The 26,343-nt window shown below is 37.3% G+C and overlaps 2 protein-coding genes across 2 annotated transcripts in view; one reads left to right on the forward strand and one right to left on the reverse strand.

Annotated features, from left to right (window-relative positions):
• The window catches only part of LOC149575021 (uncharacterized), a 131,778-nt gene that overhangs the window by 70,058 nt on the left and 35,377 nt on the right, over window positions 1-26,343 (reverse strand). Inside the window, exon 3 of the mRNA XM_089814880.1 lies at window positions 19,861-19,931. Coding sequence (XP_089671006.1) covers window positions 19,861-19,931 — 71 coding nt within the window. The remainder of the gene's footprint in view (window positions 1-19,860; window positions 19,932-26,343) is intronic.
• LOC149575022 (uncharacterized) lies at window positions 1,755-2,578 on the forward strand. The gene is made up of 2 exons (XM_089812157.1): window positions 1,755-2,130; window positions 2,235-2,578. Exons 1-2 carry the CDS (start codon window positions 1,798-1,800, stop codon window positions 2,406-2,408), a joined length of 507 nt encoding a protein of 168 aa, XP_089668283.1. The 5' UTR covers window positions 1,755-1,797; the 3' UTR covers window positions 2,409-2,578.

The raw sequence follows: 26,343 nt of genomic DNA on the forward strand, positions 1-26,343 counted from the left end.
TGAGAGAGAAGAAGAGAAAAGAAAAGCCATAGGTTTCCAACCGGCAAGAAGGAAGAGCACCAAAGAGATCAGCAGGCCATTTGGGGAGCCCATCAATTGCTTTGGGAGCATTAAGGAGCCAATATCAACACTCCTCAACTCATTTGCAAGAGGTAAGTGTTTTTTTTTTTCTTGCATGTTAGTGTATTATGCATTTTTTGTTAAATTTTTAGTGTATTATGCGTTTTTTGTTAAATTTCTATAGTTTTCAAGAATTTTAGTGTAAATCTTGAATGTTCTTTATTTTTACTAAGTTGCAAGCTAGGGTTTGTTGTTTTCTAATTTTTATTAGCTTCAAACTTTGATATTTTACATAAATTTTTTTATTGCAGCAGCCTTTGCTCTCGTTTTTCGCAAATTCCAATGAGTAAAAAAGATGAATGTTGGAAATATAATGAAGAGTTTCCTAGAAGAACCAAATATCAAACAAAATGCATGTTTTGTAAAGAAAAAATAACTTCCGGGGGTATTTATAGATTGAAATTCCACATTGCTGCTATACCTGGACACGATGTTACAGTTTCCACTCACCAAACTCCTGAGGCAAAATGCACTTGCTTAATGGCATTAGAAAAAATTGAAAAAGAAAAAGCAAATAGGAAAATGCAAGTTGAAGGGTTAAGGGGTATTGGCTCCCATGTTCCCGCATCCGCAGCCGCATCCACATCTGCATTTGTATCAGCTTCCGCATCCGTAGGTTGTGTTGGAGAGGGTTCTTCTAGGCCTCCTTTTTATCCTAGTTCTTCTGCTCGTGCTAATGCTAGTGCTAGTGCTAGTCGGTCACATACTGAGACAGAGTCCCAGACCAACCTATTGCAGCCTAGAGTGCGGAAAAACAAAATGGATAGTTACTTTGTGCCCTGCACTACTCCTGGTTCCCAACCCACACTTGAGGGCATGGGTTTGAACAAGGAGATTCACGATGCTGCTAGAAAGGAGATATGCAAATTTTGGTACTTTTGCAACATTCCATTTATTGCAGCCAGGTAATTGATTCTTTTTTCTTTGTTTTCTTTAAAGTTAAAATTAAAAGTAAAAGTAAAACTTTAATTATATCTACTTGTTTTATAATTTGAGTCTTTGACATCTAAACTTTTATTTGTGATAGGGCTCCTTATTGGCAGAATATGATAGATGCGGTTGCTATTTGTGGTCCGGGGTTTAAAGCCCCAACTGAGGCTGAGTTGAGCGGATACCTCCTGCATGAGATGGTAGAGGACATGAGGGTTGACCTCGAGCAGAACCAAAAGGAATGGATTGCAAAAGGTTGCACCATCATAACTGATGGTTGGACCGATAGGAGGAATAGAACACTCCTCAATTTTCTTGTATCCTGTGGAGGTGATTGATCATTCTACTTTCCTACATACATAATTGTAAATTTTGATTTGTTGAATGCTAATTCGTTAATGATCCATTTAATATTATAATTCGTTGTTTTGTTACTTGTAGGATATACCATGTTCATAAAATCCATTGATGCTTCCGCACATGTGAAAAATGCCACATATTTATGTGAGGCTATTGAGGAAGTTATAGCAGAGGTGGGAGAACAAAATGTGATACAGGTGGTGACGGATAATGCAGCAAATTATGTTGTAGCAGGTAAACTTTTAACTTTTCAAGTTTTGAAAATAAATTTATTTGAATTTTGAAATTTGAGTTTCTAATTGACTTAAAATTGTTGTAGGTAAACTTTTGATGGAGAGGCACCCCACCATATTTTGGTCCCCTTGTGCGGCACACTACAGTGACCTCATGTTGGAGGAAATTGGCAAACTTGAGTTTGTCAAGTCATGTGTGGAAAGGGCAAAAAACATATGCAAATTCATTTATAATCATGCATTTGTCCTTAGCACAATGAGGAAGTACACAAAAGGCAAGGAGTTAGCTCACCCAGGTATCACGAGGTTTGCCTCGAATTTCATCACCTTGCAGTCCTTGTTGACATCAAGGGATGGATTGAGGAGCATGTTTGTTGGGCAGGAGTGGATTTGCTCTTCCTATGCTACGACCACTGTAGGGTTAGATGTGGCGGATTGCATATTTGATGAGGATGGTTTTTGGAAACCCGCTAGAGAAATCCTTAAGGTAAATTTATTGCAATTTAACATTTAGTATTTTGCTTTTACTTTAAGTTATATTATTTTATATTTAAGTTTTGACTCAAATTTTTTGTTTTACTTTATATGTAGGTCACTGAGCCCCTTGTAGCTTTGCTACGAACTGCTGATGGGGAGAAGCCCTCTATGGGCTACATTTATGAGGGCATGGATAGGGCCAAGGAGGCCATCAGAGCCCAATATGCAGGAATGCAGGAAAGGTATGGCCCTATTTGGGACATCATCGATAGGAGATGGCAGAATTAGCTCCATCGACCCATCCACGCAGCAGCTTACTATCTGAATCCGGCATTTCGTTTCCGTCTTGAGTTCAAGGCGGATGCGGAGGTTCTCATTGGCTTATACACAGTGATTCAGAGATTGAGTAGCGATAAAAATAGCACTGCTGCGATTGTTGAGCTAGACCAATTCAACAATAAGGAGGGGCCACTTTTCTCTAGCAGGATGGCCATAAATGCTCAGACAACACTACAGCCAGATAAAAATTAAATAATATATTCAATGTTCATGAATCTAGATTCTAAACTTAAAGTTGATTATATAATGTATTAATTTTAGAGTTGTAATTTGTAAATGAGACTAATTGTTTTTGTTTTTTCCTTATTTCAGATAGATAGTGGCAAATGTTTGGGGCCACAACCCCAAACCTTCAAAAAATTGCCATCCGCATTCTGAGTCAGCCGAGCAACGCTTCTGGATGTGAGCGCAGTTGGTCCATGTTCGAGCACATCCACTCAAAGAGGAGAAACAGGTTGATAGTGCAAAAGTTGAATGATCTTGTCTTTGTTCATTACAACATTCATCTTAGGATCAGACAGATTTTGGGCGCTCACTCCTCTCCGATCATTCTAGAGGAGATTGATCCAGAATCAGAGTGGATCACAGAGACCGTGGACCCAGTCTTCACTGAGGAAGACCGCGCGTGGGTTGACCAGGTGGATGTAGAGGCTGAGGCTATGGCCAGGGCAGAGGAGGCAACTAGAGCACGTTTAGGCATTAGTAGACGCACACGCGCATGCACAGACGCAGGCCCTAGCGATGTTATTCGTGAGCACATTGCCCATGTAGGGGACATGGCTCGGCGGTCCTCTAGGACCTACCTTACACGCCTTTCTCATAGGCAAACTGGATACTCAGAGGCTGAGGTTGAGGCTACAGCAGAGCTAGAGGATGATGATGAGGATGATGAGGCTTGAGCTGGAGCCTTGTTTTTATATTTTGTTTACACTGTATAGATATTGACAGTGATACTAAATCACTGATAGACATATGTTTCAAAGCTTCATGGATCTTCATCTTAGATTTATACATACATTTATGATTTTATGTCTTATAGATCTTCATGATTTCATCTTATTGATTCTATGATTTGAATCATTATGATCATTTGGATTTTATTTACTTCAGCTAGCATACAATTTACATTTTAGTACATAATGATAACATAGTTACGTATGTGATGGATTTTATGTTTCATGTTTATGTATGTTAGATTCTATTTGATGATGTTATAGTGTTTTTAAGTTATATTCAATAAAAGGTGCATGAAATAAGTCTTAAATTGTTAAAATCTTTACATTTAAAGGGTTTTTTCAAATTTGCCGATTCACCGGCGATTCACCCCCGATTCACGATTCGATTCGGCCGTGCCGATTCCGATACGATTCCGATTCACGTTACTATGGTTTCCGTTATAAAATAAATAATCAATCAAACTATTGTTAATGGGCCGATTGATTTAATTGATCTCGGACCCATTTCTGTTTTGTTTCCCTAGTTTGTGTCGTCGTTGACTATCTTTGCACACCCTTGGAAAGTTTTCCCCAACTGGTATTTAAGCACGGCTTGTAGGTAGTCATTAGGCATGCATTTTGGATTAATTTTTTGTACTGCGAATTCCGGTTGGAGTTCTCTGTTGTTTTCCATCTTGGAAGTGAAAGACCTTCCTTACTTGACTGTTTTCGATTTCGGTGGGATTCAACCCTCACCCTATTCTGTTGCCTATAATACTTCGCTCGGATCTAGCAAATCGAAGCACCATCTTTTAGCAACTCTAATTGAAGGGTTTTGTGTTCTAATCTCCATTTTGATTATATCTTATGAATTTGGGTCTTTGTGTTATTGTATGTCTGAGCACTACTCTATCCATACACCTCTTCCAATACAAAGTGCATCTCTCTGTGTGACTACACTACCCTGTATGACCAACGTCTCAACTCCCTCACACCATCACCGTATGGCCATCAGGCCTTCCCCTTCCTGCTACCGTATGGCCAACATTGGTTACCCCATCGTACGACTGTTTACTTCACACCATAGGACCTCCTTGGTCACCGTATGGCCAACCTGGTCACCGTACGGCCTAAGCCGCTCACCACACGTCATTCTCCCACCCTCACCATACACCCAACCTGTAGCATACACCATACCATACGGCCTCCCATCTTTCTTGTACCTTGGTCAATTCACCTAGCCATACTACCATCTTGAACACTATACCTGCTCCATCGAACTGACATTGTGCGAGAGAAGGGATTGTCTGCAAGTAGTTGTAGGACCGGAACATTACAGCTACTTGGGAGAGTGACCAGGTGTTATAGCAAAAAGGACTGAGATTGCTTGAGGACAAACAATTTCAAGGGGGGTGGACTGTAATGTCCCCACTTTAGTAGGTGTTCAGTTGTGTGATCGTTAGCCTATTCCTACGTGGTCCCAGAGGCTAACGAAGAGGTCAGTGGGATCCTAAGATGTTTTGGCCTAATCATTTCTAGTTTGGGTCAGAACAGAGTTGATTTACATGGTGTTGGGCAAACTTACTATTTTTAGTAAGTCAGTAGGACATGGACAATGTTAGAATTATTGATTGGGTTTGATGCTCCTCGATGAGAGCATTCCGACGAGCTGTCACTCATATTATTCTGAGTCCAATTACTATTTTATTTTAATGCCTGAAGTTTATTAAAGTAACATTTAAATTCAATGTGAAAATAATAAAGTGTTACTTTAATATTATTCATGTTGGCTTGTGTGTTGGAAAAGGGAAGCCCAAGGGAGACATAAGGTGTTATTTTATTTTATTTTACTTAAGAACACTTTATCCCACATTGCTTGTGAAAAGTGGGTCGACCCTATGAACTAAAAATAAAAAGGAGAGCTTGTGACCCTTATTCGGCATGTTGAATATGAGAAGAAATTGATGTGTGCATTGCAGATCCGTTCATGGCAATAGAGTATGTCTATTCTCTCTTGTGACATTCTAGTCATCATTCCCTTAGGAGTTTGGCCTTTGGAATTCATTGTTATCAACTTCACTATCAGGCAGTTTGGTTACATTTCCAGCTATAGGCGGATTTGATATTTTGCTCATCTCTTCGTCACTACTTGTTCGACACTTATGCCACTTTGAGGGAATGATTTTATGAAGGTAGTGGACTGTTTGAAAGACAAAGTATTGTAGCAGCACCATTCACGTCATTGTAGCAGCAAGTTCGAAAGCATGGGCTAGAGTATTATGCCAATGATATTGGAGTAATTAGTGAGTTGATAATCTGCCATGTTTTTTATTTAATTAAATTCTGAAAATAACATTTTATCGACAACAATTCATTGTCCACTTTGCATATTATTGTAGTTTCTTGCTTGTTTATGTTGTATGATTCTTACTCTATACACAAAACACAACGAACAAATAAATGTTTGATTTCCAAAGTTATAAGGAGTTTAAACATTAAATGGAGAAATAAGAAGTTGAATGCAAATTGTTTGATATAATTCCTTTCAGCATTTGGTTTAGTTTTTTGGGGAATTCAAGGGTGTCCATTACACAAGGGCAGCAGTGGGAGAAGGTAAGCCCTAACATTGAACATTTTATTGGTGTTTGGTTCTATATGAGAAACAAAAAATGGAATGAATATATAGCCTTTCTCAAAGAGAAGGGTTTTTATCAAATGGGATGGGCCTTGGCCATCCTTGAAAATATGAGAGTGGTGTGGTAGACATTGGGGAAAATCTTGTGAAATAAAAGCTCTGCCTAATGGCTTCTATTTACTGATTTTCCCTAGCAATAAAGATAAAGAATGGATTGTGGGTAGTGGGCCTTTAATGATGGATGGGAAACGCTTTTACATCAAGGATTGGGTCCCTAAATTTAATCCGAAATGACAAAGATTAATGAGGTACCATTATGGATAAGATTGTACAATCTGCCACATGAATACTAGAATGAGAAAACCCTAAGCCGCGTCAAAAATAAGTTGGGACAATTCATATAGCAGATGAGGGTCTTGAAACGAAAGAGTTTAGTATGTATGCTCGTATCTACATTATATGGCAAGTGAGTCACCCATTACCACAAATGGTTGAACTTATAATAGGGGAAGGTGTTTGGAGCAGCAAATAGAGGTGGAAGAGACTATGACTTCATGCCCAAAATGCAAGGGTGTGCGCATCCAATCAGTAAATGCTGAGAAAGTGCTAAAGGGAAGGGACTTCAAAAAGGTACTCTAACAGACCATCGCTGAAAGAGGGGGATGCATAGGAGATCAAGCTTTTGAGAGCTATTGACTATTAGAGAAAATAGATTTTGGAAGAGGGTGGCCCCAGTATCAGTGATGGAAGAAACAATTTCATGGAGGAAGGGTTCATCAAATAAAATAGAAAGGTTATGGAAAGTGTTGAGAAGAGTGGATCAAATGAAAATGGTGAGGGAAGTGGGACATTATTAGAAAATGATGTTATGACACATTCCACAAATTTTTGTAGATGTTTTTATAGGACAAATGACTGGTGGTACTAATTTACCACGAGGTTTCCTGGTCCCTAATGTAAAATCCAACAAGGATGTTCCAATAGTACTAGGATTGGGAACCCCGGAGGCGATAGTGCGAAAATCCCTACCTTGGTCTAAGATTCTAAAAGAGAGTCAACAATGGGTCCGCCACAAGTTAGGTTTCATAAAAGACTACTCTTGGGGGATGGTGGTGAGGACCTAAGTCTAAATTCTGCATTAGGAATTACAGAGAATCGAACCATTTTATAATCCTCAACAAAAAGAAATCAATGCAAGGTAGGGGGGAGGAAGAAACATGGCAAAAAGTTTTTCATAGCTCAGCTAGAGATCACAGGATGTGTAGCAGGACAAACATAGCTAAGATCAGTAAAATGGTATCTCTTTTCCCAAAGGCAATAAATGTCCTATCCTAGAATGTTAGGGGTTGTAATGCCCCTGACAAGGTTTGTTCAATCAAGAGATGTCTTGATCAAACACGACCAGAGATCATTTTGTTATAAGAAACAAAATTAAGTGGTGAGGATGTAGCTATGTTTGGTAGACAATTTAGTGGATGGAAGTGTTTGTTAGTAGAGGCTAATGGTCATCTGGGGGTATTGGTATTCTATGGAAACCTGAGGTTATTGATTTACAAATCATAAATTTAGACAAGTAGTAGCAATGGGTGAATGTAAAATAAAAACAATTTCATGATAAGTTCGATCTTATTAATGTGTATAGGCCTAATTTTTCTAAAAGCCTTAATGATGCTTGGAGGATCTTATCTAAGGTATTGCAAAAGGAAAGAGATAAAAAAATTGTTCTTGGGTGAGATTTTAATGCCATACTAAGACCCTTGGAAAAACATGGGGGTGGGTTGGATAAGCCAAAAATAAAAAGATTTTAGTGATTTTGTCACTAACAATAGCATGCTAGAGATTACTTCAAAAAGGGTGAGTTCACATGGGCAAACAGACGCAAGGGTTTTCTCAACATTGTAGAAAAACTCGATATAATTTTACTCGCTGGGAAGTGGGCTAGTAAGCAGTGCGAGTTGAATGCAGATATTCTTTCATTTAAAGGTTCGGATCACTTTCCAATTAGTCTAAGAATGCAAGAGGGTGAGACTTCAGAATGGTGCCCCTTTAAGTTTGAAAAGATGTGGTTGCGTGCGGATAGGCTGAGTGAACTCATCTTAGAATGGTGGACCAATGCCTCAAAGAGGACAGGAAATCAAGATTTTACTTTCTTCGAGAAGTTGCAGGATGTGAAGGAGCGGTTGAAGAAATGGAACGGGGAAGTTTTTAAGAACATTGTTTTGAGAAGCTCAGGCTTGAATAGGAGTTAGATGCTCTAAATACTAATATTATTGATTAGGGTATGGTGGATGTGGATTTTGAAAATGAGAAAACTCTAAAGAAAGAATATTCAGAAGTCTTGCAGCGAGAAGAAGCATTCTAGGAGTAGAAATCAAGGAAGACATGGATAAAGGTGATTGAAACACTAAATTTTTTCATAATTTAGTGGCAGCTAGAAGTGTGGTAAATAACATATTTTCTATACAAGACCAACAAGGGAATGTGATAACAGATAAAGAATCTATTTGCAAGGAGGAGGTTAAGCATTTATCACATGGTTTCAAGGTTGATCAAGTTTCTAATTATGACATGAATGACATTTTATCCAACATTCCACCATGCGTAAGTGATGCCCAAGATGCTACGCTGATGAGCCCAGTAATGCTCAAGGAGGTAAAGAATGTGCTCTTTGACTTAGGAGGTGAGAAAGCTCCAGGCCTTGATGGCTTTCCTACAAAAAATTCTCAAAAAATCTGGGCATCTTTGCTTTAGATATTTGGGAGGTGGTGGAAGAGTCTAGGGTGGAAGGTTTTTTTTTCATAGGACTTTAATAACACTTTTATAGCCCTCATACCTAAGAAAAAAGAACTCAACTCTTTTAAATGTTTATAGGCCAATTTCTTTAAGCACTATTATTTACAAGATTATCTCTAAAGTGGTTACAAATGGATTAAAGAGTGTTTTATGCAATATTATTACCCCGAGCAAAGTGGCTTTTCACCAAATAGATTGATTTATGAAGGTGTCCTAGCTGCACATGAGATCATTCATTCTATACGTATAGCTAGAATAGAGAGAATGTTGATGAAGCTAGACATTACGAGAGTGTATAATGAGGTTAATAGAGAATGTTTGTTGGCAGTATTGAGCAATTTTGATTTCAGTGAGTCTTGGGTTAAGTGGATCCGCGGTTGCATTAAAACACCATGATTTTTTGTTTTGGTCAATGGTAGCCCACAAAGCTTCTTTGATGGAGATAAGAGGATTAGACAGGGTGACCCTATACCTCTGTTCTTACTTTTTATTATGGTTGAGTTTTTGGGAAGTCTCGTATCTTGGAAAAAGCGTGAAGGGAATTAGAAGGGTACTAGAACGGCGATTGGCATTTATGCTATCTCGTATCTGCAGTTTGGAGACGATACACTTTTGTTTGGTGTATCATCATTAAGGGAGGCAAGAATTCTGCGGGAAACTTTAGACAACTATAGCAAAGCTTTGGGACAAAGTATTAATTGGGGGAAGTCAAAGATTTTCTTCTTCAACACTCTGGCATGAAAGAAAAGGGAAATTTGTGTGATTCTTGGAATGAAACTTAGATCAGATCCCTTCTTGGGAAGTATTTGGGCATTCCACTCTTCTATGGTGCAAGCAGAGCAGATGTTTGTAAGGAGCTTGCGGATAGCTGTTGCAGTATGATGGATGGATGGAAAAGTAGATGACTATCTTCAGCTAGCAGAATACTGATGCCAAAAACACTAATTTCAGTTGTACGTATTTTTTCTATGATGTGTCTTAGAGTTTTGAAGAGACTTATTAGAATGATTGGACAGGAAATGAGGAAATTCATTTGGAATGGAGAAAATGACCAAGATAAGATTCCTTTGATGAAATGGAACAAAATTTGCATGAATAAACAGAGTGGGGGTGCAGGCCTTAGAGATTGGAGCTTAATGAAAGAGGCATTGGGAGAAAAATTGGTTTGGAACATCTACCCTCATCCTGATCAACTATGGATTAGGATACTTAAATCTAAGTACTTAGACTTGATGGAAAACACACGAATTTTAACTATGCTAACCCATAGTTGATCAGTGTGAGAGTAGATGTTCCAAACCAATTTTGCTCCCAACACTCATTCAATAAGCTCCAATCCCTAAGGCTTCCAATCCATTTTTCTTTCAAGCAAATTTTGTTCCATTTCAATAGAGGAATCTTATCCTGGTCATTTGCTCCATACCAAACGAATTTCTGCATTCATTGTCCAATAAGTGTGATCATTTTCTTCAGAACTCTAAGACACCATAGAAAAAATAGATCTAGCTGAAATGACTGTTTTTAGCAGGCTAATCTATTTGCAACTTTGTTGTTTCTTGTGGACAGGTTATTACAAATCATCTAACATGGTAAGTTGGGAATGGGCACAAGCAATGTTTTGGGAGGATTCTCGGGATGGTCAACCAACCTTAGTTGACAGAGGGAAGTTTAATGGAATTTGGGAATGGTGTATGAGGAACTAGGGGTTTCATGTAAGTGATTATTTACAGCTGAGGAGGGCTCTGTTCGGCGATGAATGGGGTTGGAAAGGTTTATAGGATGTATATCTGAACAGCAGACTGGCAAGCTTAGAGAGATTTTCAATTCTAGGAAGCTGTTAAGGTTGATAAGATGGTCTGGTGTGGTGCTAGTAATGGTAAATACTCAGTGAAATTTGGTTATCAGTTCTTAGAAAAAGGAAGGGTGGAAGATAAATGGCCTCAAAATTTATTGTGGGGGATGGAATGTCTTTCTAAGGCCAGGTCTTTTGCATGGCTAGCTATAAGAGGTAGAATTCTTACAGGGGTGTTGTCCTACATTTTGTCACCACAAAATGTTGGTAACAGCACAAAACTTTTTCAAGCTAGTTTTGCGTCTCTCTAAATTGAATTTGATATTCAATTGCTTAATGCAATCAACTCTAATTCGTATACCAAATCGTTTTACTAAAGGCTTTCATCAAATCTTTTTCGTTTTGCTTTTGTCGAGCCTTTGCTTGATTTTTGAAGCCTTCATCGTCCCTTTCTTTTCTTTTGAGTTTGCGTTTGTTGGTTTTTAGTCCTTTGATTTTGCTCATGTCATGGCTTTCGGTTTCCCCTTCGTTTTACTCTAACCTAGAGCATAATCAGAGTTGTCAATCAAAAGTTATGGCCGCTTTAGTGCCTCAAAAGTGGACCTTTTTGATGCAACAGTACGAATTAAAAATATCATGTTATATTTTTAATTTGACATTCACTTTTCGAAAAATATAACAAAAATTCACTTTATGTTATGTTTTCAAGTTACTTTATCATTTAAATTTTCACCTCAAGTAACTATAGTGCACTTTATGTTATAATTTTAAGTTGAGTTACTTTTTTATTTTTCACTTAACGTGACTATATAAACTATATAGTTTCAGTTTAATGTTATGACATTTAAATCAAATGCTCATTTAAATGTTACTTTTTAAATGATATTTATGAGTTACATTTTTAATATGATATATAAATATGGTTTATGTCCCATTAAAGTAACATTTTAATGAAATTACATTGAAATATGTTTATTAAATGACTTTAAGTTGTCAAAAGTGGACATTTTATGTGCTATTACATGCATCAAAAGTGGCCATTTTACATGTTGATGCATATAAAGTTCACCTTAAAGCATAAGACTATCAAAAGTGGACCTTTTTGGTGTCACCAAAAATGTGAGCTTTCACTTGAAATGTGTCATTGCATCAAAAACATGAGTTTTAACTTAAAATGTGCAATCCTCCCTAAAAGGTCTGATTTTAACCAAGTGCATTTTTTTAAAATGTGCCATGCCTCCCAAAAGGTGTGATTTGCCTTAGGGGGAGTTTTAAAATTATGCATTCCATCTTAAAAGGTCCGATTTTAACCTTGTGCATATTTTAAAACATGTTATGCTTCCTATAAAGTCCGATTTTGGAAAAACACATGTAATGGGCCTCCAAGAACCCGATTTTGGAGATTGAGAGAAATTTACTTGATGGTTTTGCATGAGATTTTCTCCAATACGGTCGTTTTTGCTTGGCAATCGATTTTGTAACATAAAAAATGGATTCATCTTGCAAAAAGACATTTTTCTAAGCTCTATCTTAGGGCACGTTTTTGGAAAAAACTTCAAAATGCATCATTTTTAGATCACATTTTGCTCCAAGAGGAATCGATTTGGTCTCTTTTAGTGTTTGCATTACATATTGGTAAACGCTTTGGTGTTTAACACCCAAAATGTTTTGATCTCACTCCTTGGTGAAAAACATTTTTTGCAAAAAGTGTCCCATATGCATGCAATCCAAAAACGTTGGATCTTGGAGCAAGAATAGGGCACGTTTTGGCATCTTCCACCTAAAATGCCTTGTTTTCTGCCTTCTCCCTTCGAATTTGCAAAAGTTTGAAAGATTCAAGTGTTTTTGAAGAATTTTTCAACATTAGAGCATCTTTTTCCACCATTTTTGGCACTTAATCTTTATGTAAATGGACTTATTCTTTCTTGCTATTTAATTTGTGCTTATCTTGTTGATTTTATGCACATTATTGCTTGATGATTGCCACTTGTTGAAATCAATGCCATAAAAAGTGCATTTTTCCTTTGAAAATGAAGAAATTGTTCATTTTCATATTTTTGGTTTTTCCCCAAACTCCAAATTCAAAACTGTGTGTTGAAGTGCTTTACATCTTGACATGTTTGAGTCACTTTCCAAAGGTACGTTTTTCTTTTGAGTTTTTGTGTTGTGTGCTTGCTTGTCAGTTTTCTCCACTTTAGAGAAGTTGCAAGTTCTTTCCCAAGAACTTGTTTTTTCACTTTATGTGAAAGCATCATCATGTCTTACTTCCATGTCACAACACTTCACATCTCATCCGATAAATGCGATCACATGTATTCCATCTCATTCGCCATCCGCACATGCATGTAATCCCATTTTTTTCGCTTTCATTTTCACTCATCTCACTTTCCACATCCACTCACATGACACAATTACACAAAAAGCCTTACATGTAATAGCATCTCAAAAACCCCAATTTTGACTAAAAATCACTTTTTGAAAAGTCAAGAAGATGTCATTTTCATTTTCCATGTACTTTGACTTCACCTTTTCACCAAAGATGACTATAAAGTTCATTATCCCTCTTCTATTTTCCATTTCCATCTCTCCATATGCATTGGCGCCTTCATAAGCAAATACATGTTTTCGCATCTTTCCACGCTTCGCACCTCATCTTCCATTCGCACTTGCATGTAAAGTGCATTCTCCATCCGCATTCGCATCTCATCTCCCGCTACATGTTGCACTTGCATGTACTCATTTTTCATGCAATAACGTCTTCACGACCCTAAGTCACGTTTGAAATCAGCAATCTTCATTCGCACGCATTCCCATGCATTCCACCTTCACACATTTCATTTCATTCCATCTTCCTTTTTCCACCTTCATAACACTTCATTCTGCATTTTGTTCACATTTCATCTTCATTCACTACATATGCATATGATTTCTTTTTTAGATCATTTCATTGGATCTACAAAGTCTCCAATCTGTTTCTGAATCTTTGTTGCTGATCGCAAATCAACTTGACTGGCGATTCCTTGTGATGATGTGTTTATGTTTCGGGATTTTTGTGTTGCAGCACAAACGCAAGAGATGCCCTCATCATCAAAATCCAAAAGAAAGATGAAAGTTCAATATGATAAAGAGTTGGCTCATGCAACTCCATCATCAGTCGTATATGTTCTTGACAATGTAATGGACACAATGATCGGTCATGTGGACGTGGCTGATTTTCTACGGAGAGTTGAAAACCATGTTGGTCACGAGATGAAGCACATCAAAAGAAGTAACATTCACTTGGTGTTTGCATTTCCTATGGCAGTCATGGAACCTGATTTTGTTCTTAGGTGTGCAAGACGTTTTAGTCCAAAATCAAAGACTATCAAAGACACTAACGACAAGGTTGTCATTAGCCTTGATCCAGAGGTCATTGAGCAGATCTTCAAGGTACCACATAAAGTGGAACGTGTAAATCTAACCAAAGAATCATCTTTGGCATGTTGGAATAAGAAGAAAGGTGATTATCAGAAATATGTCAACCAATACTAATTAGAAAATAAAATAAACAACTTCTCAAAATGGCCAAAGACCGTCCATTGATCTAATTTCAAACAAGAGTACAAAGACCTCATCATCCTTCTCAGTAGATTTTGTGGTCTCAAAAATTCTACTGATTTTGAGCTATGGATGTACAAGTTCATCTTCCAAATCATGGAAAATAGAGAACACAGCTTTTGGGGAGAGCTGATTAGCACTGCACTTTGCCAACAATTACTCAACGTAGGAATTTCAACACCTTTTTACATGAACTCCTATCTTGTCTACATTGTTGCTGCCATGGGATCTTTCTCTGGTCTCTCAACCAAGGGAGATCATCTTCAGACTCCTATTTGGGATTACTATGACCAAATCACTCTGGCAAATAGTAAATTTCATTACAGAAGGGTCCATGATGCCTTCTTTGGGCATTTCTGGTGCTTATTTTATAAGCAATTATCCGTCAAGAGGGTATCTGATGCAGCATGGGAAAAGGTGAATCAATAAGACTGTATTTTCATTCAATTTCCAACTTTTACATACTTAAGAGTTGGGTATTTCAAAGGCGAACTGTATACCTTACTGAGGTATGCTACAAATCGAATCATCTTGATGTAGCTAGTTAGATAGCTCATGGACGTGCAGTGTGATCAGCATGCTATGCATAGGCCTGGTTTCGGTATTACTTCAACCAAACCCTTGGCGATTGGTAATTATTCAATCAATTTTGTGCCCAAAGCAAAAAACATGGAAGCAGAGTTGCAGTTAATCAACTTGAAGAAGTTCAAAGCTAGATTCGACTTTGATTACTGAGAAAGGAATTCTCAAATGAAAAGAGCTTACACGCATGTTCATTGCATCGAGGAGAGCTAGATTGATATGAGAACAGAGCTTGACATAATGAAGATACACTACTGTAGATTAACCCTATAGCAAATAATCGAATCTCAACATGTTGGAGATCCCTTCAGATTTCCAAGTTGAAGATGATGGCGACATCCTTGATCTGAAGTTTCATCAAGCTGGCTTTGATAAGAAGTACCCTTTTCCTATTCAGTGGTAACAGAAAGAAGGTACATCTATCATGGATAGATTTTAATCCATCTTGGTAAACACCAACAAATGGCTGAAGAAATGACAGGCCTTAAAAGAGTTAATCCTAAGATGGGCTTGGATTGTGGAAGCTTTGGCCCTCCTGGAAGAAGTCACAACTAGAGATTACAGGGAAAGATGGTGCCTCATCTTTTGATGCTAAAGGTTCCCTCAAATTCAAATTGAAGGGTGGAAAAGGTTCTAAGTCATCTCAGATCTCTAAACCAATTCAAGAATCAGAGGAAGAATCAGAAGAGAAACTGGAGACAGAATCAGATAAAGAAGAAACAGACGAAGAAGGGGAAGTCATGATCATATCTCTCCCAAGGCTTGCACAAACTCATGCATCATCCATACATGAAGCACCTTTTATGGATGAAGTAGATGACGATGTGCATTCATTCTCCACTGTTTTCACTCCTATTCCAGTCTTGGAAGTCAATACAATGGCTCTTCCTATTTCTTTTGTTGCTCCTCTCATTCCCGCAAATGAACAATATGAGCATTTGGAATATGTGTTTGAGGATTTTCCAACTCTTACAAGTGGTCAAGTTTCCCAACTTGATACATCTTTAATGGGTTTTGAGCTTTTCATGACGGGGTTCTCTTAGCATGCTCCTATGCCTTCAACCGTGCAGACTAAATCTTGCTCTATTGCAATAGAAATACAATCTGGATCAATGTCAATGGTCTCCACCGTACTTGCTTTTACGAATGAAGATTTCAGCTTGCCTGCATGGTTGAGCAAAATAACAACAAAGAGAAGAAAAGTGGTTGTACCTCTGGATAATCTCCTTATCAAAAAGGCCAAATCCAAATCTCTAAAAGATAAGATTGTTTCAAGGATTTTGGTTGATTCAAATAAAACCAATTTTTTTGAAGTTGCTAAGCCCTTGGTGGACAAACTTGAGGAAGAACTTACTCGTTCTGATTACAAGTTCACTAAGGTTGAAATCGGGAAACAATCACGTCTGAGTTGTTTACAAGATGCTCAGGATGCATTGGATAATGTATCAAAAAGCAATCATGAGCTATGGAAAAGAAAAATCAACTAACACAGAAGGTTTCTCACCTGAATGAGGTCATTCAGCAACAATCTTCTCAAAGTGTTGTTGTTATGTCTCAGACATCCAAGGAGAGAAAGTTGATTGAAGCCACCAAGTCTTGGATAGGAGAAATCATCTACGAAGTTCGAGCTATCACGGAGAAATTTGCAATTCTTAAGCGCATCAAAGAGATAAATGAAATAGAGCAAAACTTGATCTCTTCTTTGACTCAAGAGGCAAATGATTTGAAAGAAATCCTCAATGATTGGGATGAGAAGGCAATATTTGATCTAGATGCCTTGGTCTCATGTGAGATCCTTCCGTCATGTGAAATGTTCTTCAGATTTCAAGGACTTATTGGCTACAAAGAAGAAACATTGAGGAAGTTGATTACAAAGTTGCAGACAACCCTTGGAGGTGGTCAAGCAGTTGAAACAGGTGTTACTTGTGATTTGGAACAGATGGGATGTCAGGTTATTGATGAATCTAGTAATCTTATTACAGTTGAAAAGGTAAGTTCAAAATATACAATCAGGATCAATGCTGATGTAGATTCTAAAAACTTTGGTACGCACACAATGAACAAGTTTGTCTTGTATAAATCTTCAACAAAACACTTGTTAGATTCTATGGCAACAAATTCCAAAGTTGTACAATCAGTGTATGCAGATGCATTGAGGATCGAAGCCATATCAAAGATCATAGAAATTGCTAATCTTCCCACAGTGCATGATATCACTGTCAAATTCAAGGCACTAAGAAACAATCTTTAAGATTGTTGTTTTCGTTTCTATTTCTTTTTGTAGGTCTAAGAGAATGCATTACATAAAAAGATGTAAATGCATGTAATGCGAGTTACATGTGTATGTAAAAGATGTAATGCAAGTTGCATGTGCAATTGCACGTAACCCTATATTTTCTCTTTTAGTTAGACTAGGTCACAGTTGGTTGAGTTGCTCCCACTTTTTCCTCCACCTTTTTCCCAACTCCTGTGTCTATTTAAAGGAGTGCCCCCTCATTGTAAAAATCATCTTTATCTTTATGCAAGAGAGCTTTGGAGAAATTGTGCCAGTGCCAGTAGAACTTTGTTTGTGAAAGCACTATTTTGAGATAAAATGAATACAAAGAAGCATTTGAGACTTAACTTTGATTAAGTGAGATTGTTACTTGTGTGAGTTATAAGCTTTGTCTATAATTCATCTAAGTTATCTTTGATTCATGTTATCTTGTGTTTTGGGTAATTGTATCTTGTGAATTGAGTATAAAAAGAGTTAAGAAGTAACTAGAGCCGGAGTCAGGAGCAATTGTGGAAATATATAGCTAGAAGCTTTGTCAGTAGCTTATACTTCTTTCTTAATTCGCAAAATAGTTAAGTTATTCTTACTTTTACGAGTCTCTGTGCCCTAATTGTAAAGCTTTTCATATAGAAGTACAACCGGACTTAGAGCCAAACTGGTACATTTTCAGCTAGCCTTTCAGATAGTGAAGGTTTATCAGTATCACTGTTTCTAGCTCTTGATAGAAGTGTAGTTAGAGATTCACCTTGCCCATTACTCACTCCACAAGCAAGTGGATTCTTGCTTGAAAGATAAGAAGAAAGGATATTGGTAACACCCATATTATAAAATCTCTCAACTTCTTGCTTACCTTGGGTTGATTCAAGGAACGGTGAGAAGGGGGAGCCTTCCCTTTAAGGTAGGAGAGACTCTGTCTCACACACTGTGGCTGGTCAACCTATTTTGCAACTAGATTTTTACCCAAAACTATCAGTTGCAAAATATCCACCCAACAAGGGGAAAGGAGGAAAAGATTAGGAAGTTATGGACCCACGAAATGTGTCATGTGTAGAGAAATTGAGGAGACTACGGATCATTTACTACTAAATTGTAGAAGAACCAATTGGGGCAGATGCATAACAATTTTTCGATCCCAAAGTGCCTTTTACTCTGAGAGACGAACACATTCAGCAAGTATGGTGAAGTATCAAAATTCGGCCTGTTAATGGGCAAAATTGAGTTAAGCTAGTGTCTTGTGTTTCAGAACCAATTGTTTGGATGAAGCCGGAAGATGGGTTGTGGAAAGTGAATTTTGATGGGGTTCTAAGGGTAATTTGAGCCCTTCAAGTGCAGGATTTATAATTCAGGATTGGACAACGAAAACTATTGCTATTGGTGGAAAGAGATCGGAAGATGGAATGAACAATGTAGAAGAAGCAGAGGCAATACTGGTAGCAATCAAGGTGGCAAAGAGATTAGGGATTATGAGGTTACATCTTAAAGGGGATCCCTTAATCACCATTCAAGCAATTAGTAAAGGTACAAAGGAAGCTTAGCATTTGCAAAAGTATGTAGATCTTATTGGAGATGAATTGGTTTCGATAAATGACTTTAGAATAGCACATGTGAAAAAGGATGGAAATAGGGAAGCAAATCATTTTTCGAACTAAGCTTTATCCTTTGCAAATAAAGGTGACATAATTGAAGATTTTAGACTATTGCAATTTCAAAATTGAGCAATTTTATCTGCTAAGCAAAATATGGCAAAGGTGGCTTGTTGATTATAAATCTTGCCAATTGATGTTCATTATTTCCATTGAAGGTAATGTGTGGAAACCTGTCATCTGGTTCTGCTACATGAAAATGGAGACATCCTCCACTTCCACTACAGCAAAACAGAAAAATCCATTTTTATGGTCCCATGAAACGATTGGAGGAATATGTTTTTATTCAATGATGATCGACTAACCAGATGTGTAACACTATTTCTGGTGGAGTGGGAAATTCAGCTGGGGAAGCCGACGATGAATGCATGGATGGTTTTGGAGGCCATTGTCCCTTCAGAGTTTCTTGGTGGCATGGATTCAATTCTGGAACAAGCGGTGTTGGGGTTAGGTATGAATCATAGTAATGACCCAATTAATGTGGAGATGCTAGAAGACACCAAATTCACACCTTCCATTTGGAGGTTTGATAAGAGTTGACCCAGAAAATGATTCAACGAAGTTCACCGAGAATGGACAAGCTTATAATTGTTTTTGTGTCTACAAAATTTAGAGGAAGATATCGAGGAAAAGAAGAGGAATTCCAAGGTGGTGGAAGTTGAATTCCACAGAGGAGGCGGACGCCAAGAGTTGGTCGCAGAGGAAGAAGCCAAAGGGCAATGTGGTGCAAAGCAGCTGAAGAAACAAGTGCTTGTAGAGGAGAATGCATGAAAACACTCCAGAACCCAGGTGAAAACTTTCTGTGTTGATGTTTTTGATGGTGTTGTTTTAGATTCTGCAAACGAAATTGTAATCGATGTGGGCTTGACAGGTGTGGTTATAAGCCCTATCTTATTATGTTGTGGATAACTCTATGATGTACATTAAAATGCTGAGAATATGATTGTTGGGGTTGGGGTTTGCATTTTGAAAACCTGGTTTCAAACCGATGAAGGGTAAATAGGGCTGGTAGGTGTAGGGTTTGTCTATGGTTTCTAGACTATCTATTTACTTTTCAATGTAAAAATGTTTTAAATTATTAATAAAAATACGAATTTGCTACTGAGAAAAACAAAAATAAATAAATAATCTCAAGTATCAACATCTTACCTATGTCTTTGAATTGTGCTTGACTCAGAATTATAGCAGGCACATAGGTCTCGAGTGGGTCCAACTTTTTCCTTACACCAAACAAAAGTAATTTCTTTTGTAAGTGATAACATAATCTTAGTACAATAACCAGGAAAAACTCATAAAGCTTTCTGAATATAAATACAAACTGTAGATGGGAGATCATTCATCAGCCAAGCCTATCATTGTAGTTAATTAATTATTTGTGGCATTTTCCCTTATTACAAATACTATTAAAGTCACAAACTTATATGGACCAACCAAAATCAGAATTCTATGTGATCAAAAGAGCTTTAGAAAATCACCCAAAGAAAAAACAGTTGACATTTTTTAGAGTAGCTAGATCATTTGTAAGCGGAATTTTCCTTTTTTTAGGACCTTTAGTTTGTGTTCAATAATTGAGAAATGGCTATAGTATAATAACTCTCTATGCACTTATTCACATCATAATAGTTAGCGAATGTGTTACTCTCAAAGTTGAAGTCACAGTTTTAAATAAGGTATTTACCACAAGATGCACTGAAAAGATTTGTGGAAGTGGATAAAAAAGGAAATAGAGAAAAATCAATCTCTCTAATGAACACAATTGGTGGAATCTGACAGGCAGAACTAGAGGTTGGCATAGAGACTCAAACCCACAGAAGTGTAGAAAAGAAAAAAGAATACAAAACTTGCTACATGGAATAAACTTAGAATGCACTCCTAAAACATCCATTATTAAAGATGAAATAATGGGAAATTTCAATTTGTCCAAGATACATGATTAAAAAAGTTGAAATAGAAGTGTTCTTTTCAGTAGAGTATTATTTTCAGACAATTTCAGCTTGCTTCTGTTGTATTGTAGCCAAAAGAAATTGAAAAGAAAGATGCGGTTCAATTCCTACCCCACCAGAGAAAGATGAATGAAAGCCCAAATTGGACCTAAAGTTGAGGGTTCTGCAAGCTCAGATTCTTCAAAAGAGAAGGTAGAACATCCACCTCAGGTTGCACAAAGGCCAACTCAACAAAGACAACCACCAAAAAGCTATCCCCCAAATGATTGGGAACACATTTTTTTTAAATATTAACATGGATGAAGAAAGAACTACGCAAGAGGCTTTAAGTATGCATGATGCTGAGTCATGGGAAATAGCTTGGATGGAAAGTTAGCATCATTTAAAAAGAATGTCATTTGCAACGTAGCTCATATGCTTGAAGGACACAAACCTATCAATTGCAAATGGGTATTTTAAAAAGAAAATTGTTTCTGATGGTAATGTTAGTAACTATAAAGTGCAATAGATAGTGAAAGGTGAGCCCCGTGTTAATGGGGTGTATAATAGTCAGATATTTTCTCCTATTGCTGAAATGTCATCAATCAGATTTTTTTGAATTTTTAAAAAAAACTTATGATTTGGAAATTAAACAAATGGATGTGGAAAATATTTTCTTTCATGGTGATCTGGAGGAAGATATTTAGTTGCATTTACAGAAACGAAAATATTTTTCTCAATGTTTTCCAAGGACATGCTTCTGGCATTATTTGACCCGTCCTGAAAATAGGGACATCCCAGAAACTTTCGGAAACCCATCCTTTGGCTGGCCCATAAATTTAATGTTTAAATTTTGATCGTTTGTTAAACTTCCACTCTTGTGGGAACTCTCAATTTAAGTTAGTTAACACAAACATTATATGTTAAGGTTATGTAATGTATATAAGCATGTGTTATCCATGTTTCATATGAATCTTTAAAATTTTCATATATATTTAAAATTTTCCCTATTGCCGTCTCCTGCTTCGAGAAAAAAGAATTTGATTAGGAGATAATTTCCACATCAAGTCAAATTGTGATATTGCTATCTGGATTTAACTGTGTGATTATGAGTCAAACTCATTGACCCATGCTTCATGAGTAGTGATTCAACATGAATCCATCTCTCATGAGAATAAATGAAACACTCAGCACTCATTGGATCTAAGTGATGCTCACAAAGGTGAAGCATCGGGACTTCCTAGGAGGTCACCCATCCCAGTACTACTCCAGCTTGAGCGTGCTTGACTATGAAGTTTCCTCAATGGTTAAACCCACTCTGCTTGCAACCCCATTTGCTAACCTTCACCAAGTGTTGTGTCCTATGAACCATTCATTACAAAGCCCCTTAAGCTCATCAATTGATAAGTAGGAGATAATTTCCACATCAAGTCAAATTGTGATATTGCTATCAGGATTTAACGATGTGATTTTGAGTCAAACTCATTGACCCAAGCTTCATGTGTAGTGATTCAACATGAATCCATCTCTCATGAGAATAAATGGAACACTCAACACTCATTGGATCTAGGTGATGCTCACAAAGGTGAAGCACCAAGACTTCCCGAGAGGTCACCCATCCGAGTACTACTCCAGCTTGAGCGCGCTTAACTATGGAGTTTCCTCCATGGTTAAACCCACTCTGCTTGCAACCCCATTTGCAAAACCTTCACCAAGTGTTGTGCCTTATGAACCATTCATTAAAAAGCCCCTTAAGCTCATCAGTTGATAAGTAGGAGATAATTTCCACAGCAAGTCAAATTGAGATATTGCTATCAGGATTTAACTATGTGATTTTGAGTCAAACTCATTCACCCATGCTTCATGAGTAGTGATTCAACATGAATCCATCTCTCATGAGAATAAATGGAACTCTCAGCACTCATTGGATCTAGGTGATGCTCACATAGGTGAAGCACTGGGACTTCCCGGGAGGTCACCCATCCCAATACTACTCCAGTATTACTTATCAATTGATGAGCTTAAGGGACTTTCTAATGAATGGTTCATAAGGCACAACACTTGGTGAAGGTTTTGAAAATGGGGTTGTAAGCAGAGTGGGTTTAACCATGGAGGAAACTCCGTAGTTAAATACGCTCAAGTTGTAGTACTAGGATGGGTGACCTCGCCGGAAGTCTTGATGCTTCACCTCTGTGAGCATCACCTAGATCCAATGAGTGTTGAGTGTTCCATTTATTCTCATGAGAGATGGATTCATGTTGAATCACTACTCATGAAGCATGGGTCAATGAGTTTGACTCAAAATCACAGTTAAATCCTAATAGCAATATCACAATTTGACTTGCTATGGAAATTATCTCCTACTTATCAATTGATGAGCATAAGAGGTTTTCTAATGAATGGTTCATAAGGCACAACACTTGCTGAGGGTTTTGCAAATGGGGTTGCAAGCAGAGTGGGTTTAACCATGGAGGGAACTCCGTAATAAGTGCGCTCAAGTTGTAGTACTGGGATGGGTGACCTCTCGGGAAGTCCTGATGCCTCACCTTTGTGAGCATCACCTAGATCCAATGAGTGCTAAGTGTTCCATTTATTCTCATGAGAGATGGATTCATGTTGAACCACTGCTCATGAAGCATGGGTCAATGAGTTTGACTCAAAATCACATAGTTAAATCTTGATAGCAATATCACAATTTGACTTGCTATGGAAATTATCTCCTACTTATCAATTGATGAGCTTAAGGGGCTTTCTAATGAATGGTTCATAAGGCACAACACTTGGTGAAGGTTTTGCAAATGGGGTTGCAAGCAGAGTGGGTTTAACCATGGAGGAAACTTCGTAGTTAAGTGTGCTCAAGATGGCATGGTACTAGGATGGGTGACCTCCCGGGAAGTCCTGGTGCTTCAACTCTGTGAGCATCACCTAGATCCAATGAGTGTTGAGTGTTCCATTTATTCTCATGAGAGATGGATTCATATCAAGTCACTACTCATGAAGCATGGGTCAATGAGTTTGACTCAAAATCACACAGTTAAATCCTAATGGCAATATCACAATTTGACTTGTGGAAATTATCTCCTAAATGGTTCATAAGGGAAAACACTTGGTGAAGGTTTTGCAAATGGGATTGCAAGCAGAGTGGGTTTAACCATGGAGGGAACTCCGTAGTTAAGCGCGCTAAAGCTGGAGTAGTACTGGGATGGGTGACCTCTCGAGAAGTCCCAGTGCTTCACCTCTGTGAGCATCTCCTAGATCCAATGAGTGTTGAGTGTTCCATTTATTCTCATGAGAGATAGATTCATGTTGAATCACTACTCATGAAGCTTGGGTCAATGAGTTTGACTCAAAATCACATAGTTAAATCTTGATAGCAATATCACAAAAAAGAATTTGTCCCAGAAACCTATTTCCCCATCCCACAAACCCGCAATAACAGCTTTTTCTTGATTAGAGTGTATGGATGCAATTTTACAAAGGAAAATTCAATAGGCAAGATCTAGACCATTATGTGTTCCTTTTCTTTGGAAATGAAATTCCGCTATACAATTTCCTACTTCTTTAGAGATGGAAAACATCAACAAGGTATCCTATTAGAGCGTAGTTGGCAATCTTATATATGCTATGGTTTATATTACAGTCTAGACCAAACCTCAACCAAGTTTTAGGAGGTCTAAACAAATTTAAGTTAAATCCTAGGCATATATAGTGGAATGCAATAAAAAGAATCTTCAGATCTTTACAAGATACATCAAAGTATTCATTGTGCCATTTTGGTAGTATGATAGAAGGCAAGCATTCTTTTAATAGTCATGGATATGTGGATTCAGATTGGGCTACAATGTTGATAGAAAAGATCCACCAGTGCACATCTTTACATTGGATGAGAAAGAGACAACTTTTAGTCACTTTACCCAAAATTTGGACAAAGTATATGCCAGCCACTCATGCCTATCAAGAAGCCCTTTGGTCGAAAAGAATCTGTTTAAATTTTAGGTTGAATCTAGGAGAAGTTACAGTTTACTAAGAAAATCAAACTACCATTCCCCTAGCAAAGAATTCAAATTTTCACTGAAGGACCAATAATATAGATGTGCAATACCAGTTTGCTATAGATATGGTTGAAAATGATAGGTGAAGTCGGAGAAGGTAGAAACTTTTGTGAGGTTGCAAATAGTTTGACAAAATTTGTGAGCACAAAGAAATACAGATTGTGTCGAGTCAATTGACCTCTTGGCCCCCAAAGTTAGATATTGATGTTAGTGAATTTCTCTTTTTCTCTTGCAAATTATTTGACAATTGGGAGAGTGGGAATTTAAAATGCCTCAACTTTTGCAAATTCGTAGCATTTTTATTTTTTAATTATTTATGTTTTGTATTTTTAGATAGCCTTGAGGCATCCCACTATATGTTAGCATTTGGTTCACCATAGATGAAGTGTCTTGAATTGTTGTAAGATTCAATTAAATCAAATAATTAAGAGTTATGGTATCCCTATTGTTGAATCCTATGATAAATCTTATGACACAAAGCAAAGCAAAATTAGGGAGAATTCTATTGGAATCTTATGCTAATTGACAAATCATAAACATTTTATGAGAAGATTATGGAGTCTAAAATGGACTACTTATCATGACGGAGTTTTACAAAATTTGATTTGTCATGAATGGGTTGTTGAACTTTGCAACCCAATTTGGGAGCCACATTCACAAGTGGTTCTTGCTCATGGTTTTTGCTTTTCATTAGGTGGTTTTTTGTTTTGTGTCTTTTGGCATTTGACTGTTGCAATGAATTGCATTATCACTTGTGTAGCCTAAAAGCTGGAATGCTGTTGAAATAACTCCAAATTTGGCTGTTGTTATATGCATATAAAAGCTTCGTCTACAAGCGTATTCAACCTATTCTTGTTGCTGAACAATACACTGGGTTACTTTGGAGTGTGGTGGTTTTCCCCATGTAAATCATTGGGTAATAGTTGCATTGTTATGTTTTCGTATATGTGTTTAAGCATTTCTGTAATTGTTAAGATTGGTTTTAAAGTTTACTTACATCACTCCACTCTACATTTGGTGTTGGAACTTGATTTTACTACATATGCTCCTTACACAGAAATAAGAAGGATTGAAGCTAAGGCAAATCTTCTCCCACAAATTAAAACAAAATCGTGTATGAGAATCACCTTCCAAGCATAAATTGTCACTTTGGAAGGTTCAATAATCAAGACAAGAAATTTCAGTGAATTCAAAAGATCAAACCTTCTAGCTTTAAAAGTTACTAGTTTAAAAGAAGATGATTTTTGTTTTTGCAATGTGTTCTAGATAGAGGAGGTAAGCACAAAAATGAAAAATCACAACTTTAAGCTTTTAGAAATTTGTTATTTTCACTTTTCTAAATTTCCAATGTGAAATGACAGACAAAAGGTCAACAATAATAATTCAAGCTTCAATGGGCAAAATTGGACTCAAGATTTATTAAAACGATGGAAAAGTCATCAAAGGTTTTATGGCACAGTGTTACATAAACTCAAAGTATCTCCCTCTATCAATCTGAAGCTACAAAAACTAAAGAAGAAAAAGATATCAATCACCAATAAAGCACAAATTTCTGCTTAAAGCCACCAAGAAACTCTAGATTGTCTATCAATAACGTCGAAGATGTTTCTTGTAAGGGATTTTGTCATTACAAACCTTAAGAAAAGCAATCTCCTCCA

The sequence above is a fragment of the Cupressus sempervirens genome, chromosome 2 (genome assembly GCF_028749045.1).
Source record: "Cupressus sempervirens isolate cs-2001-9-10 chromosome 2, ASM2874904v1, whole genome shotgun sequence".
NCBI classification, from domain to species: domain Eukaryota; kingdom Viridiplantae; phylum Streptophyta; class Pinopsida; order Cupressales; family Cupressaceae; genus Cupressus; species Cupressus sempervirens.